The 17,985-nt window shown below is 50.2% G+C and overlaps 1 protein-coding gene across 2 annotated transcripts in view; it reads left to right on the top strand.

The window, feature by feature from the left end:
- The window catches only part of LOC144817651 (uncharacterized), a 434,119-nt gene extending 422,914 nt beyond the window's left edge, over positions 1–11,205 (top strand). For both annotated transcript variants that reach the window (XM_078674371.1, XM_078674372.1), the window contains one exon: positions 6,723–11,205. In XM_078674371.1, coding sequence (XP_078530497.1) covers positions 6,723–10,702 — 3,980 coding nt within the window. In that variant the 3' untranslated portion in view covers positions 10,703–11,205. The remainder of the gene's footprint in view (positions 1–6,722) is intronic.
- Positions 11,206–17,985: the final 6,780 nt, after the last annotated feature.

The raw sequence follows: 17,985 nt of genomic DNA, 5'->3' as shown, positions 1-17,985 counted from the left end.
CCATCACTACGAGACCTGGTCCTCTCCAGTGGAGAAGAGGACAACATCGCAGAAGGGCCTGCGGCCTGCACGGTCGTCGAGGTCCATAAGAAAAAGTCAAAGGAGGTAAGGGAGTCGTCGACCCCAAAACACCCAAACGACGCTCGAAAGAGTGAAGCAAAAGCCCCGAGCAACACTCATAGGGGTGAAGCCAAGTCCTTGAGAGAAAGGAGCTCTGCCGTCGAAACATTCGACAAAAGCAGCAGCCTCCAGAGACAGTCAGCCGAGCGGATCTTCGAAAAGGACTCCCAATTGGCGAAAAGCCTCAAAGACGTCGAAGGTTGCCCTCAAGAACGACACCCTGGCGCCGAGGAAAGAGGATCGACATTCACGGCTACGTCCTCGAAGAGAAGTGCTCCACTGGGATAAGAGGACTACTATTTTGATGGAGAGGGTGACGATCTGCAATCATACCGGGACTCGATGGCCTCGGAGGCACAAGACGTGGAATGGCAAGATCTCGACGCTCAATCACCAGAAGAAGGCGTAGCCATTTACACTTCGAGCCCTTCGCCGCCAGACGACATAGGGATCTACAACATGGTGGTGCAGAAGGCTGCACAGACTTATGGATTGAAAATGGAGGAGAAGCCTAAGGCACGTTTACTCCTGGAAACTCTACTGACTCAACAGACCAGAGGCCAATTCCTGGCCATGCTCGCCAGTGTGCTGGACCAGGGAAGACCTTTAAGGAGCCAGCAGTATGCAAGACTGTGACACCTAGAAAATAGAACAAATACAAACCTTCTTCACAGGACCCTGCATACATCCAGGGGTCAGTGCCAGCCAACTCCATAAATGCAGCAACGGCTAGGAAAAGGGCCAATGTCCCCACAAATACCGGACCACCTCCGGACAAGGAGAGTAGGGGGATGGGTCTCGCAGGGAGAGAGGTGGAGAGAAATGCGACAATACACTGGCGCATTGCGAATTCCAATGCCCTGCTCAACAGGCACACATACCAACACTGGGATGAAGTGGTGAAACTCCTAAAGCACCTACCAGATCAGTACCAACAAAGAGCTGCTCACCTGGTAGAGGAAGGAAAGAACTTGGCGAACGCATGCCTAAAATCGGTACTGGATGCTGCAGAAACATCTAGCAGGCTACTGAAGATAGGGGTGACTGAGAGAAGACACGCATGGCTGAGAATTTCAGGATTCAAGCCGGAGCTACAAAGCAACATCTGAAATACACCCTTCAATGGAGAGCAACTGTTCGGCACACCAGTGAACGACAAGTTGACACAGCTCAAGAAGGACAACGAAACAGCAAGGGCCATTGGAGCGCTGCAGTTCAGGGGGATAAGAGGCACACCCACAAGGAGACCTGGTAGTATAAGTGGAGGAAACGTGCCAACCACATCGCACTAAACATCCCAGCAAGGCTACCATGGGAACAACCAAGGCCTGCTGTAGCAGGGTCAGCAGCAGCAGGACTGGAAGTATCAACCCAGGGGACAGTCCTTTGGAGGGCGCGGAAACAGACGAGGACAGACACAGAGGGGAGGACAACAGCCCTCAACCAAGTGACTCCGCCAGGCATCAGGCCCCCACCCTAGCAACACCTCAGGGTAGGCTGCAAAAAAAAAAGAAAAGATGCAGTCAAACATTCAACGACACAGTACCTCGAACACACAACACCAGTAAGGGGGAGAATATGAGACTTCATCCAGGAATGGAGGAAGGTCACATCGGACAAATGGATACTAAACATCACACAATACGGATATTGTATAGAGTTAGAAAGACAACCTCCAGACATAAACCCAAGGAGAAAGGCACACTCAGCAGAGGAGCTCTCGCTCTTGCAACTGGAGGCACAGGAATTGCTCAGCAAGGAAGCAATAGAAGTGGTACCACAAAACCAAAAGAACAAGGGAGTTTACTCAACTTAATTCTTGGTGCCAAAGGTGGACGAAACACTAAGACCTATCCTAGATCTGAGGTTCCTCAACAGATTCATAAGGACTCAAAAATTCAAGATGACCTCCCTACAAGAGGTAATACCACAAATACAGCAAGGAGACTTCATGGCTACTATAGACTTAAGACGCATACTTACACATTCCCATCAAATACAAGCGCCTACTAAGGTTTGTGATTAACCAAAGCCAATACCAGTTCACAGTACTGGCATTCGGACTAAAATCCGCACCAAGGGTGATTACAAAATGCCTAGCAGCTGTCGCAGCACACCTACGAAGCCAGGGATACTTGTATACCCTTATCTCGACGACTGGCTCGTAAAGGCAAGTTCGTACAATCGATGCAAACTACACATCTCACAGGGCATACTAACACTAACCGAACTGGGCTTCTCGATTCATTGGGAGAAATCGTCAACAGAGCCAGAGCAAGTCAAGATATTCTTAGCAGCATAGATCAGCACCATAGAGGCCAAAGTGTTCCCCAGCAGGAAGAGAACTTTGGCGATACTGAAGAAAACACGTCATTACTGCGAGGGGCAAGTTCCGACTGTGAGGCCAGTGAGCAAGCTGATGGGAATGATGGCGTCTTGTATTCACCTAGTCCATAATATTCGACTACACGTGAGGCCATTCCAGGAAGGGATACAGCAGCAGTGGTCACAGGCAACCGGGAGTTGGGAAGATCTAGTGGTGTCAAACACGCAGTACATCAGGAAATGGTTTTGTGGAACGAACAAAAATGATCACAGGGGAAACCATTCACACAACCAACTCCAACAGTGACCATCACGACGGACGCCTTCCAGCTGGGGTGGGGCGCGCACATGAGCAGACTGAAGGTAGGAGGCTATGGTCGCAACAGAATGCAGTAAAGTACATCAACTACCTGGAGCTAAAGACAGTGTTCCTAGCCCTGAAAGCTTTTCAGAAGCAGCTGTATGGAACAAGGGTGTTGATCCAAACAGACAACACCACGACCATGTTCTACATCAACAAGCAGGGTGGGACACAGTCAGTAGTGCTATCAAGCCTAGCGCAGGAGATATGGTCATGGGCCATCCCACTAAGGATAGACCTACTAACAGTACATCTCCCAAGGAAAGACAACGTGGAGGCAGACAGACTCAGCAGGCAGACGTCAGCATCACACGAATGGGAGATCAACCAACAGGAATTACAGAAGGTATTCCAAAAGTGGGGTACACCGCAAATAGACCTATTTGCAACACACCAAAATGCAAGATGCCAACACTTCGCATCCAGAGAACAAGATCATCGGTCACAAGGGAATGCGCTATGGATCAGTGGGTCAAAGACATTTGCATACGCTTTTCCCCCCCGATCCCACTGATACACAGGGTACTCAACAAATGCGGACTCAGCAAAATGACGCTAATACTAATAGCACCTCAGTGGGCCAGACAGTCATGGTTCTCGCAGATTGTGGAGATGGCGCAAGCACCAGCACACAGATTTCCAAAAAGAAGGGACCTGCAAACAATGCAGAATGGAAGGATGCTAGAGCCAGAGAGCCTCAGCCTGGCAGCTTGGCTCCTGAAGACCTAGAGTTTGCACACCTCAAACTACCAGGGATCACAATGGCAGTGCTCAGGGAGGCAAGAAGGCCTACCACAAGGAAATGCTAGATAGCAAAGTGGAAGAGATTTCAGAATGGTGCATTAGGGAGAATTTGCAAAGAAAGGTCACAAGGGAGTTGACAGTGCTAAAATACATAATGCATCTGCTGCAAAGCAAACTAAGCTACACATCCCTGAGGGTACACTTAGTGCTATTGTGGCTTATACTAGAGGAGAAACGGTTAAGAGCTTCTTCACCTCCCAAGTCGTAAAGAGATTTCTGGAAGGGGCGAAAAGGATCACATCTCCAAACAGAATGCCAGCACCAGCACGGAACCTCAATGTAGAACTGACACAATTGATGAAGGCACCATTCGAGCCATGCACAAGGTTACTCTGCACATGCTCACACTAAAGACGGCCTTCTTAGTAGCTATCACATCACTACGGAAAGTAAGTGAGTTGCAGGCGCTAACACTTCAAGAACCCTACCTGCAAATACACAATGATAGGATTGTAATGAGAACAGACCCACACTTCATGCCAAAGGTGGTGTCTCGGCTCCACATCAGCCAAATACCTAGTTTTTTTCCAAAAACCAAGCACAGAGAGAGTGCGGCATACACTGGACGCCAGGAGGGCGGCGATGCTCTATATAGAAAGAACAAAGGAGAGCAGAGAGACAAAGCAGCTCTTTGATTCCTTCGCAAGCAGTTTCGGGACGACCTGTTACCAAAAATACCATTGCACGATGGATCGCACAAACCATACAACTATGCCACAAACAAGCTGGGCAACAGTTAGAAGGGGCAGCTCATGCTCATTCAATGAGGAAGAAAGGCACAACAATTGCGTTTCTAGCTAACACACCAATTCAAGACATTTGCCAAGCTGCAACATGGTCTTCAGTGCACACGTTCACTAAGCACTACTGTGTGGATATCCAAATGAACAAAGAAGGTCAAGTGGGACAGAAGTTCTTACAACACATTTTAAGTAACCAGTGCTCATCTTCCACCCAGCCACCGCAATAAGGACAAACCGCTACAAAGTCTATGCACTACAAAAGGGGGTGGTGATGGACGGAGCATCTGAATCAATCAAACACTCACACCCAGTCAAAAGATCTGGGTTTAATCCATCACCGTTCTTTAGCCCACTCCGCCACCCCAGTTCAGACATGGCCATATGCAAATCAGTCTGACCCTGTGCCTCATGGGAACAGTCCAGCCCGAACTGCCAAGCCATGTCTTCCCTGGACCGGAAACAAGCTTCCGAGGACCGGTTTCTGGCATTACAGCCGTCTTCAGCCGGGCCTGCTTGAATCCAGTGGTAAAGTGAGCAAGGGACTCACTCACGTCTGAGCATACCCTGCCACACTTATGGCGGCCAAAAGCGGTACAAAAGGGGGTGGTGATGGACGGAGCATCTGAACTGGGGTGGCAGTGTGGGCTGAAGAACGGTGATGGATTAAACCCAGATCTTTTGACTGGGTGTGAGTGTTTGATTGATTCAGATGCTTTGTCCATTACCACCCCCTTTTGTACCACAAAGTCTATGCACAGCATAGTGAATCCAGAAAGATGCACGCTGCAAAGCAAATAGTTTCTTGCCTGTCGGTGTAGTTTTGCATCTTGAAGACTTTCTGGATTCATTAGCGAACCCACCCTCCTCCGCCAGAAAGATGAGACCGGAGAAAGGGGATTAAAAAATGGATAAGACTTAGGATTCTTTTTTCTTTTCTTGCGTTATTGTTTTCCTCTCGTTTCCTAAATGGCGACCAAAGGTGGGAGCTTCTGCCGGAAGCGCGCCGACGTCACGAAAGACACCAAATGGTGGGATGTCGACGCCCACCTGGGCCAGAGAGAAAAAAAGACTACAATTCCGGACCCAACCACTAGATGGCGGATAATGCACAGCATAGTGAATCCAGAAAGTCTTCAAGCTGCAAAACTACACCGAAAAGTAAGAAACTATACGTTACAGGGAAGTTATGTTAGGTTCAGATTTTATACACAAAATTATAACATCCCTGAAAACTTTTGTTTTTTTGTGAATTTCTACGGTTTGTTTCATTCTATTTCCTAATCAAAAAGTCCCTGTAACCTTGGGCCCTGAAAAAAAAAAATTGGGGAAATTTCTAGCCTATTAGTCTTGGTCCCTTAGAGACCCCCTATCTTCAGTCATATGGGGTGACCACTTATGTCCTATTTAATGTTTTTCTCTCCACCCCCTCCACTGGATCAGTGTCCCGCATCACAAAATGGCGCCTAGAACTTTTCCTCTCATTGTTGTGGCCAGTGTGTGTGAATGTATTCTCCTGGTTTCGACGTGTTGCCCTCAAGCTGTCATATCTTCGGCTGTGATCATGTTCAGCGCTACGCCGCACGCTGACATTGTAATCCAAAGAAAATGCTTTCTTTCAGTCAAGAATGCCACGGCACTCTTGTACAGTTGATGATAACGTTTTATTCGATCCAGACACAAGAGCAGCATCAACGCGTTTTGGTGCCCCACAGCACCTTTAGCACCACCAAGGTGCTGTGAACCACCAGCCGGGGTCCTCGCACTTGGGCTGGAATATTTAGTGCTTATGACTTTGATGAGGATTCCCCTGGAAGAGACATAGGATTAGAGGTAATCATTGTTTCCTTGTCTGCAAATTCCTCACCAATCTCCCCAACTCTTTTCTCACCTCTCCCCGTTCTGAAAATGGTCGCACAGCCATCACATACATATGGTTTTTGGTTACATTGTTAAACGGCATAGCCACTGATCAAAATACTGCAGGTTGTGTCTACCTGTACGGGCTCTAAACAAAAGAATGAGGAACTGACGGCAAGGCACTAGTTTTGCAATATATATGGCTCCAAGGATGTTATGTCCTGGTATGTGTCTGATGCCGGAATGGAGCTGATCTCCACCTAATGGCGTAGGACAGCTGTTGGAACATTTTTGCATCCTGTCTGGCACCTTGGAATATTCAAAAAGTGAGTAATCCGCAGGTAGGTAAAGCATTCACCAGAAAGATTATTGTCTAGGGTAAGTAACTTGTTCAACATAACTTTCTCTGTGAAGCACTAGTAGAGAGCACATCTTACAAGTTGATATGTCTGCTACTTCTATATTTCATTTTGTTATCAAATGAATTTGTGTCTTGATTTTGTTTCAATCAGAGACGAATACCTTGAAAAAGTACAAGAGAAAACTTGAAGAGTGTACTGACGAACTGCAACCACGAAGAGCAAGAGCAGCCAAAAAAGTCAGGTATTCAGAGAAAGATGAGGATGATATCTGGATCTCAGGCGAGGAGGAGGAGGATGTTTTGAGCTCTACTAAAGATGATGAAGGGTTTAAATATAGGCCTAAAAGACCCAAAAGGAGGCAGAACAATACTGCAAGAAAATACTCCACTGAACGCAAATTTAAAAAGCCTGCGAGAAAACCCAAGTCGTCCAAAAAAATTCCAAGAACACACTCGGGAGTGAAAAAGTACCCATGCTCAGACCGTGGGATCGTCTTTATTCGGAAATCCAACCTAATCGAGCACCAGGTATTCCACAAAAAGGCGAACGTGCCAGGTGTAAAGCAAAAACCTCTTCGTAAGAATTCAAAAGCAAATTTAAACAGAAATGTAAGCAAATCAAAATACAGTGACAAGAAGAAGCGTTGGAATGAGAGGAAAAGTGCAAGTAAACATCCGCAAACATCCCAAGCAAAGAAACCACACCCATGCGATGAATGTGAAAGGTCTTTCAATGCTTATGAAATGTTGCTTCAACACAAGAGGGTTCATGGAAGCGAGAAAGCTTTCATGCACGTCGACGGGAAGCATCATCAGAAAACCCCAGAAAAGAAGCCACACCCGTGTGATGAATGTGAAAGGTCTTTCAATGCGTATGAAATGTTGCTTCAGCATAAGAGAGTTCACGCAAACGAAAGAGCTTCCATGTGGAATGATGAAAAGAAAAATGTTAGCGAACCCAAAAGTGATAGCAAAACTAAAGTGGTGAAGAAAGCCTCAGAAAAGAAACCTTACCCTTGTAGTGATTGTGATCTTTCTTTTAATTCTGCTCCATTGCTGCTTCAACATCAGAATGTTCATACAAAAGAAAAAGTTTCCATCAGGGTTGATGAAAAGAAAAGTGTTGGTACATCCAAGGTTGAGACAAAAGCCTCCGAAAAGAAACCTTACCCTTGCACCGAATGTGCATTGTCTTTTAATTGTTCAGCAATATTGCTTCTACACCAAAAAGTCCATGCAAATGGAAAATACTCCATACATCATGACGAAAAGAATACTGTGTATGAACTTAACAACCTAGTCACAGACAAAACGTCGACATACTGTGAAAGCGAGAAGTGCTCCCATGATTCTTCAGCACCTCAACAACCGGAGACTGACACTAGCTTAAACGCATCAATATGTTCAGGTGAGAACCGTGTGAGTACACTTGAGAACAATGCCCCAGAAAAGACAAGTGATGAAAGCGAGAAGTCTTTGACCCCTTCTTCAATGCCACTCCAACAGCAGAACGCTCACACAGAAGAAAAACGTTCCATGCAAAGTGATGAGAAGAAAGGTGATAGTAAACTGATGGGTGAGACAAAACTCTCCAAAAAGAAACCTTTCCCATGTAGTGAGTGTGATCTGTCTTTTAATTCTTCTTTGATACTGCTTCAACACCAGAACGTTCATACAAAAGAAAAAGTTTCCACGAGGATTGATGAAAAGGAAAGTGTTGGTACACCCAAGGTTGAGACAAAAGCAACAGAAAAGAAACCTTACCCTTGCACCGAATGTGAAATGTCTTTTAATTCTTCAGCAATATTGCTTCTACACCAGAAAGTCCACGCAAATGGAAAAGACTCTGTACATCATGACGAAAAGAATACTGTGCATGAACTTGACAACCTAGTCGCAGACAAAACGTCGACATGCTGTGAATGCGAGATGTGTTCCCATGATTCTTCAGCACCTCAACAACCGATGATTGACACTTGCTTAAACGATTCAATATGTTCAGATGAGAACCGTGTGAGTACACTTGAGAACAATGCCCTAGAAAAGACAAGTGATGAAAGCGAAAAGTCTTTGTCCCCTTCTTCAATGCCACTCCAACAGCAGAACGCTCACACAAAAGAGGAACGTTCCATGCAAAGTGATGACAAGAAAGGTGATAGTAAACTGATGGATGAGACAAAAGCCCCCAAAAAGAAACCTTACCCCTGTAGTGAGTGTGATCTGTCTTTTAATTCTTTATTGGTACTGCTTCATCACCAGAACGTGCATACAAAAGAAAACGTTTCCACCAGGATTGATGAAAAGGAAAGTGTTGGTACACCCAAGGTTGAGACAAAAGCACCAGAAAAGAAACCTTACCCTTGCACCGAATGTGAAATGTCTTTTAATTCTTCAGTAATATTGCTTCTACACCAGAAAGTCCATGCAAATGGAAAAGACTCCGTACATCATGACGAAAAGAACACTGTGCATGAACTTGACAACCTAGTCACAGACAAAACGTCGACATGCTGTGAAAGCGAGAAGTGTTCCCATGATTCTTCAGCACCTCAACAATCGAAGACTGACACTAGCTTGAACGCATCAATATTTTCAGATGAGAACTGTGTGAGTACACTTGAGAACAATGCCCAAGAAAAGACAAGTGATGATAGCGAGAAGTCTTTGACCCCTTCTTCAATGCCACTCCAACAGCAGAAGGCTCACACAAAAGAAGGTTCCATGCAAAGTGATGAGAAGAAAGGTGATAGTAAACTGATGGGTGAGACAAAAGCCCCCGAAAAGAAACCTTACCCATGTAGTGAGTGTGATCTGTCTTTTAATTCTTTATTGGTACTGCTTCATCACCAGAACGTGCATACAAAAGAAAACGTTTCCACCAGGATTGATGAAAAGGAAAGTGTTGGTACACCCAAGGTTGAGACCAAAGCACCAGAAAAGAAACCTTACCCTTGCACCGAATGTGAAATGTCTTTTAATTCTTCAGTAATATTGCTTCTACACCAGAAAGTCCATACAAATGGAAAAGACTCCGTACATCATGACGAAAAGAATACTGTGCATGAACTTGACACCTTAGTCGCAGACAAAATGTCGACATGCTGTGAATGCGAGATGTGTTCCCATGATTCTTCAGCACCTCAACAACCGGAGACTGACACTAGCTTAAACGATTCAATATGTTCAGATGAGAACCGTGTGAGTACACTTGAGAACAATGCCCCAGAAGAGACAAGTGATGAAAGCGAGAAGTCTTTGACCCCTTCTTCAATGCCACTCCAACAGCAGAAGGCTCACACAAAAGAAGGTTCCATGCAAAGTTATGAGAAGAAAGGTGATAGTAAACTGATGGGTGAGACAAAAGCCTCCGAAAAGAAACCTTTCCCATGTAGTGAGTGTGATCTGTCGTTTAATTCTTCTTTGGTACTGCTTCAACACCAGAACGTTCATAAAAAAGAAAAAGTTTCCACTAGGATTGATGATAAGAAAAATGTTGGTACACCCAAGGTTGAGACAAAAACATCAGAAAAGAAACCTTACCCTTGTAGTAATTGTGATCTGTCTTTTAATTCTGCTTCATTGCTGCTTCAACACCAGAAGACTCACACAAAAGAAAAACGTTCCATACAAAGTGATGAGAAGAAAGGTATTAGTAAACTGATGGGTGAGACAAAAGCCTCCGAAAAGAAACCTTACCCATGTAGTGAGTGTGATCTGTCTTTTAATTCTTCTTTGGTCCTGCTTCAACACCAGAATGTTCATACAACAGAAAAAGTTTCCACCAGGGTTTATGAAAAGAAAAGTGTTGGTACACCCATGGGTGAGACAAAAGCACCAGAAAAGAAACCTTACCCTTGCACCGAATGTGAAATGTCTTTTAATTCATCAGCAATATTGCTTCTACACCAGAAAGTCCATCCAAATGGAAAAGACTCCATACATCATGACGAAAAGAGTACTGTGCATGAACTTGACAACCTAGTCACAGACAAAACTTCGACATGCTGTGAAAGCGAGATGTGTTCCCATGATTCTTCAGCACCTCAACAACCGATGAATGACACTAGCTTAAACGCATCAATATGTTCAGATGAGAATATTTACAGTTGGGAGTGGTGGTTTAATTGGTAGCACATCTAGTCTCTTTGTGCATTCAATATAAGTATTGGTTCTCCTCGAGGTTAAGATGACTGCACCCCACTACCTAAGGTGCCAAAACACCGAAGCGCAAATGGACCCAGTGAAAACGTAAAACAGATATATAAACCTCTGCACTCTTGTTCAATTTTATATTAATTCATACAGTTGTGTGAACAAATCAATTTAAAGTAACAGTAGAACATCAATTTGGTTTTTGCCGTATCAATTTAATATGAATATATACGTCTTGAGAAGACAAGTGATGAAAGCGAGAAGTCTTTGACCCCTTCTCCAATGCCACTCAAACAGCAGAAGCTCTCCACAAATGCAAAAACGTGCACGTGTAATGTCTGTGGGAAATCATTTAGCAAATCCTCACTGCTGATCATACACAGATGAGTACACTCTGGATACTTTGCATGTAATGAATGTGGGAAGAGCTTCAGCGCATTATGAAGCTTGAAGGTACACCAAATAAAAGACCTAAAACACAAGTTCAAAATCATATTCCTGCAATGAATGTGTGAAGCCCTACAAGATCCCCTCATACTTAGAGCTCCATCAGCGGATACACACCTTGGAGAAATATAGAGACAAACGGGGGTCTGGCTCTAGGAGACGGGGGTCTGAAAAACCCCAAGTTTGGTATAAAAAATAGCCCTGAAGGGGATCTGAATGTCTCCAGTATCTTTTTTTTTTAATCAACTTTATTAGGTATATAAAACAGTATCAGGAAATTCATTGGTTGCAGCTCACAAATCAACACATGCAGCGAATTTGAATCAGTAAGAGAAGTAGGCTGGGTCAGTCCATTCCAGTCCAACATTTCATCTGAAAGCTCAATAATGGCAGATCTTAAGACATGCAGGTCAGCCAGACTTACGGCGGGACCATATTGAACCATTTCCCCCATATTTTGTGAAACAATTCTGGAGCACCTCGGGATTCAAACAGGGCCTCCTCTTGGGTGCCGCACCAGTCCACCCTTCTCCTCCACCCCTTCACAGTAGGCGCCGCGGCCCGTGACCAATATACCGCTATGTCTTTTTTAGCCACAGCCACAGCCACCGCCGTGCCCAAGAGGCGCTTGTCCATTCTGGAACCGTCCATACCATCAAAGATCCCCAACAGCAGCCGCAGTGGGTTATGAGGTACCTCCCACCCCAGGGCCCGTGTGAGCTCCCGCTCCACCCCCCTCCAGAACCTCTCCAGCACCGGACATAGCCACACCATGTGGAAAAAATCGGGGGATGAACCACACTTCGGACAGTCAGGGGAGGGCCATAAGCGGGCACGGTAGAGTTGCTCGGGGGTGAGGTAGACCGCGTGTAAATAGTATATCTGCACCAGGCGTAGCCTTGATGATGTAGTCAGGGTTCGGGGAGCCATAAGGGCATCCCTCCAGTCTGTCTCCTCTAGGGGGCCCACCCAACCCTCCCACCGAGCACGCAGCGTATCTAAGGACGCAGGGCCATTATTGACGAGGGAGCAATAAATGCGGGACACCCCTCCTTTGCCCAGGTTCCCCATCATCACCTGGGCCTCCAGCGGGCTGAACTCCGGTAGGGTAACCGGCGTGGCGCAGCTGCAGATACCGAAAAGGTTGGGCATGGGAAAGGGCGTGCCGCTGCTGCAGATCCGCAAAGGCACGGATATGGTCCCCCACCCAGACGTCGCCAAGGACCGAGATGCCAACTAGATCCCAGCGACGGAATCCGTTTAGGGACGCAGGCTCCCGGAGCCAGGTGCCGTGCCAGAGCGGCGTCTGACGTGTGAGTTTATGGTCCCACCCCACATGGCGGAGGGCGGCGCGCCAGACCAGGGGGACCGTTCTTGTGATGGACGGTATGTTCTGTGGCTCCGGGCTGCCTTACAGGAACGCCTGGATCAGTGGGAAGTCCGTAGTCTTGAGCTCCATGCTGTAAGCTGGGTCAGACCAGCCGCCCGCGTACCAATCGTGGATGACTAGTAGTTTAGTGGCGAGGTAGTAGAGGTACAGATGGGTAAACCCCAGGCTACCGTCAAAGGGGGGAATGCGGCAATGCGCCAGGGAACATCCGCGGTCGTCCGCCTCCCCAAAGGAATCGGGACAAGGTCCCATCGAGCTCTCGGAACCAGGCGCGGGGGAGGGGAATGGATATATTTTGTAGGGTATATAGGAAACTGGGGAGAACCATCATTTTGAATAGGACGCTTTGTCCTAGGGGGTTGAGGGGAAGGGTTTGCCATTTTTTAAGGTCCGCCTTCATCCGGGTCACCAGGGGGGTGATGTTCAACGCCCACTGAAGCTCCGGGAGAAGGGCCTCCCATATACCCAAATACTTAACCGAGTGGTGTCTAAGGGGGATAGTTGATTGCCAGCCAAAGCATTCCCGGGAGGGGTGCAGTGGGACCAGTGTGGAATTGGCCGCATTGAGCTGGAGCCCGGAGACTCTTTCGTAGTCTGCGAGGATCTGCAAACACCTAGGGCCCGAAGTCGCTGGATCCGCTAAGTAGAGGAGCACGTCGTCGGCATAGAGGGCTATTTTGTCAACATGGCTCCCGTTCCAGGCCCATCCCTGGACGATGGGGTCTTGCCGAAAGAGTGCTGCCAGGGGCTCCATCGCTAGCACGAAGAGGAGCGGGGAAAGGGGGCACCCCTGGTGCATTCCCCGGCGAATCGGAAAGGCCTCGGAGAGCGTTCCGTTAACCAGCACTCGGGCCCTAGGGTTGGCGTAGAGGACCCTGATAAGTCGGCGAAACAAAGGGCCGAAGCTCCATCGCCTCCAACACGTCTTGCAAGTAGTCCCAACCCAGCGTGTCAAAGGCCTTCTCAAAGTCGAGAAAAAGGAGGGCCAGATATGGGGACAGGCGAGCACGGTGGGCCATGGCTAAGTGGAGGTGGCGGATGCAGTGCCGGGTGCCCTTGGCCGGCATGAAGCCACATTGGTTGGGATGGACCAGATCCTGCAGGAGGGGTTTGAGCCTTTGGGCCAGTACCGTAGCAAAGAGCTTGACCTCAGTGTTGATAAGGGAGATTGGGCGGTAGACCGCGCAGCTCGTGGAGGACGGTTGGGTCTTAGGGATGACCACTATCGTGGCCAGATCTGATTCCGGTGGGAAGGAGCCAATCTTCGCCACATGTCGGAAGAGGGTCAATAGTTGGGGAGCCAGGATGCCTCGGAAGGCAGCGTAATACTGTTGTGGGTATCCATCCGGGCTGGGTGTCCTGCCCGAATGAAGGAGGGGGATGGCCTCCAGAACCTCATCTAAGGTAAAGGGTCGCTCTAGGACTTCTGCAGATTCCGAAGCAAGGAAGGGGAGCTGGGCACGGGCCCCATCTAAAAGGGCGGTCAGGGGTGCGTCTGGCGGTCTCGCCGCGTAGAGGCATGCATAGAAGTCTGCAAAGGTTCTGGCTATGCCTGCAGAGGTCACCTGGAGGGTGTCATTCTGAGCTTGACCACCACATTACATCAACAAGAAGAGCTGCAACCAGCCACCCGCAGGTAGCACCAACAATGGCCGAGGAGCGGCGAGACGAAACTGAACCGAAAAGCGGCCCGTAGGCGGCAAAAACAACAAACCAATAGGAGCCAACATACCCCCAACTCCACCCACCCTATACTTCGAAACAAGAAGCATCTGTCGCCCCAAAGTCTTAACACCCAAGAACACCCCCGCTTGGGGAAGACACTAAACTAAAAACGGTTAGTAGGGAGCAGTAACACCAGAAAAACGTTGCTAAGGAGGACCCCCACCATATGTACGGATAAGTGTCAGCAGCTGTAACAGAAGAACTTCTAGGGCAGATGGGAATCAGGGTAGAAGACGCAGTCTCGCATATATGGCAGATAGGATGTGGCATCATGGAAAATAGGAGGGCCGGGGATGAGCACAGAGGAGGGGAACGCAGGCAGTCCGAGCCTCAAGTCCCTTGGGGACCCTCCCCCGACATCCAGCCCCACAGGCAGCGAGCAAGCGCCGACAGAAGGTCTGAGCAGACCCGGCAGGTCGGCCCAGACAACGAAGGCCAGACTTCAATTGGCGCCGATCAAACCTCCACATTCTTCAGGGTGCCATGGATCACAGGGCTGCCGGACAGGTCCGAGTCCGATCGTGCCCTCCGGAGGCTCGCACCCGAGTCAGGGGCCCCATCAATGATGTCCAAGGAGGGTGACGCAGCTGTGGGGGGGGCGTCCTGACTCTCAATCCGGGACGGGGGCCACTGGGACCCCTCCTCCGGGGATCGAGAGGCCCCCTCCTGCTGGCGGCCGTGCCTGCGGGATCTGGTTCGGAGCCGCCGTGGCTTGGGCACTTCTCGGCTCAGGTGGGCCGTGGGCCCCCGGGCAGGGGATGGGACCTGCCCAGGCAGGAGGGGGCGCTCTTCCGTAAGCCAGGTCCACGCCACCTGTGGGCTGTCGAAGAAGAAGATATTGTCTTGGAATAGGATCTTAAGGCGAGCCGGGAAGAGGAGACCGTACCGCAACCCCAACGCCCTGAGCTTCTGTTTGACCTCGTCGTAAGATCTCTGTTGGGATTGGACCTCTCTGGAATAATCCGGGAATATCATAACTTTAGAGTTCTGGAAATGATGGGGGCCCAGGTCCCTGGCGGCCCCCAGGATGGCGTCCCTATCTCGGAAATTGAAGATACGGAGAATGAAGTGTCGAGCCGGAGCACCAGGGGGTGGTTTGGGTGCCAGAGAGCGATGGGCCCGCTCTATCACAAACCAGGGGAAGGGCTTCTCAGCAGGCATCCAGGAGCGGATCCAGGCTTCGAGGAAGACAGCAGTGGACCCCTTCTCCACTCCCTCCGGAAATCCCAAGAGGCGCAAGTTGTTTCTGTGGGCCCGGTTTTCAGCGTCCTCCGCCCGGTGATGGAGCTTCGACGTCGTTACCTGCGTTTTCAGGGTGGTCAGGTCGTCCTCCGCCGTTGAGATAAGGGATTCCGCTGCCGTGATGCGCGCTGTGGCATTTCGGAGGTCCTGTCGGATGAGAGCCACATCCACCTTCACCTCTCCTATCTTACCCTCCACGGAGGCCTGGGAGGCGCTGATCGCCTGGAGGATTGTAGACAGGTCTCCTCCCTCGGTCCCCTGCGGAGGCGGGGGGTCGGCGCCGGGGCCATGGTCCGGTCTGTTGAACTGGTCCTTGAGCACCAGGGTCGGGGCAACCGGAGTTTGCGTGGTCTTACCCCTAACCATGGTCGCAGCGAGCCAGCCGGAGACACGTGGAGACTGATGCAGTCCCTAGGACCCACTCCAGAGGGTCAGACCTCGCAGCGTCGCAGGGGGGTCAAACCCTCAGGGTCCATCAGTGGCGCGTCAAGCCTCCCGCAGGCTCCGGTCCTCTGGCCTCCCCTCACAACGTCAGCGGCAGGGTCCCAAGATCAAGGAGGCAGGGGGGAGGCGGGGACGGCTCCGCGCCACACACGGCGCCCGTCGGGGCAAGTGGAGGGCCGTCCAGGGATCTCGCCGGGCAGGGCGCCGGTTGACACCAGAGTAGGCAGATCCCCGGTAAGGCTGAGCAGGGCCTCCGTGAGTCCACCAATCCACCCAGGCTCCAGGTGCTGGGCAAGAGGTCCGGTATAGGGCAGCAGTGGGTGGTAATGACAAGAGGCACCCAGGGTGGTCGTCCGGGCGGTCAAGGCACCCGCCGGTCAGAAGCCAGGCGAGGGGCGGTCTCCGGCAGCAATGCAGGTCGGGGCTTCCAGGCCTCCCAGCCCGCCCGCCCAAGCAGCGGGCGGACGAGGCCGAGGAGAGGCCCCGCGTCTCCACTCAATTCTCCTTCCGCCCCGGGGGGTCCGCAACAGCCTCTGATCGCCCCCAGGTGTGGGGCAGGGCTCAGCGTCACAACAGGGCCGCGGCTGACGCAGGGCCGGTCCCACAAGCCCCACACCGGCACCGCGGCTCCAGACAGGATGTCAGCAGGGGGGGGCGCTCCGAGGACTGCGCGTTCGGGGCTCCCCGGCCTCCCAGCCCACCGAAGGCACACACGGGCAAGGCCGAGGGAGGATTCTCCTACCCCGCCGCAGTCTCCTCCCGCCCCGGGGGGTCTGTAACAGCCTCAGGTCGCCCCCGGGAGAGGGGGCAGGCCCCAGCGGCACACCAGGGCCATGGCTAACGCAGGACCAGCCTCACAAGCCCACACACCGGCACCGCAGCTCCAAACAGGACTTCATCAGGGGGACCGCTCCGAGGACAGCGCGTTCGGGGCCTCCCCGGCCTCCAAGCCCGCCGAAGGCGCACACAGGCGAGGCCGAGGGGGGAGCCTCCCGCCCCGCCGCAGTCTCCTCCTCACCTCTGGGTCCCCGGCCGCCCTCCGTACCTCGGGAGGGCCCCCGTAGGCAGCGGGGGACCCGACGTGAAGCAGGGTGCCAGAACAGCTTCACCCGCGCAACAGGGGCGGGGAGCCAGGCGGGCCGGCAGGAGGTATCAACCGAAGCTCTCCGGACCAGCCCGCATTGGAGCTCACAAGGGGGCCGCCATGTTGGAATCCTCGCGGCCAGGGAGGAGCAGGCCAGCCAGGGCGCCGCCAAGCCCCAGGGAGGCAGATCAAGGCAGCAGGCGATGCAGGGCAACCAGGTGAGTGCGATTCAGCAGGGGCTGCGAGTCGATGGCAGCTGCATAAGTGTGATGCTGGGCGGATGAAGGAAGGGGGTCCAGAGCACTCTTAGAGTGCGACCGCCATCTTGACGCCCCAGGCCACGTATCGTCTCCAGTGTCTTTTATAAACAACCTGCCCAATCCACAGACATGCTGCCTTTATGAAGGTGACCCCATATAGTCCCTATAAGTGATCTGTGTTTGGTCATCAAAGGTCGTACGAAGAGAGACTTTGGTGCGCCATTAAGTGTGGAAATAAAATTAATTGTAGTTGAATTCATCCTGGAGAAAAAGCAATAAACTGTAAAAGAAGCCAATGGCATATAATAAATACGAGAGTTTAAAGCCGGAGGAAAAGGTAGAAAGTTCTCTCCTGGTGGAGCAGCTTTTATGCTACGAAAGTGGCAGCAACAAGAGAGGGTATTGCTGATCATGGTCGTCAAGTTTGCAATAAACTGAAATGAGATTCGCAGTCCAGCAGTAAAAGTACTAAACCGCACCGAAAAATAACACTTGCTGCCAGAGATAAAATAGTATACTAGAAAGGAAACTACTCTGCAAGAGCCTTTACCTAATAACATGAGGGGCAGAGGAAATAAATGATGTATTTTGAGCAGGAACCAATGTCAATGTAACCAAAACTCCATGTTGCAGATGTCTTATAATGGAAGAGACACGGTCCATCACATTC

Source organism: Lissotriton helveticus, chromosome 2_1 (assembly GCF_964261635.1).
Source record: "Lissotriton helveticus chromosome 2_1, aLisHel1.1, whole genome shotgun sequence".
Lineage (NCBI taxonomy): Eukaryota > Metazoa > Chordata > Amphibia > Caudata > Salamandridae > Lissotriton > Lissotriton helveticus.
Note: the sequence above shows the minus strand (reverse complement) of the source record. Positions and strands in the feature narration are given on the sequence as shown.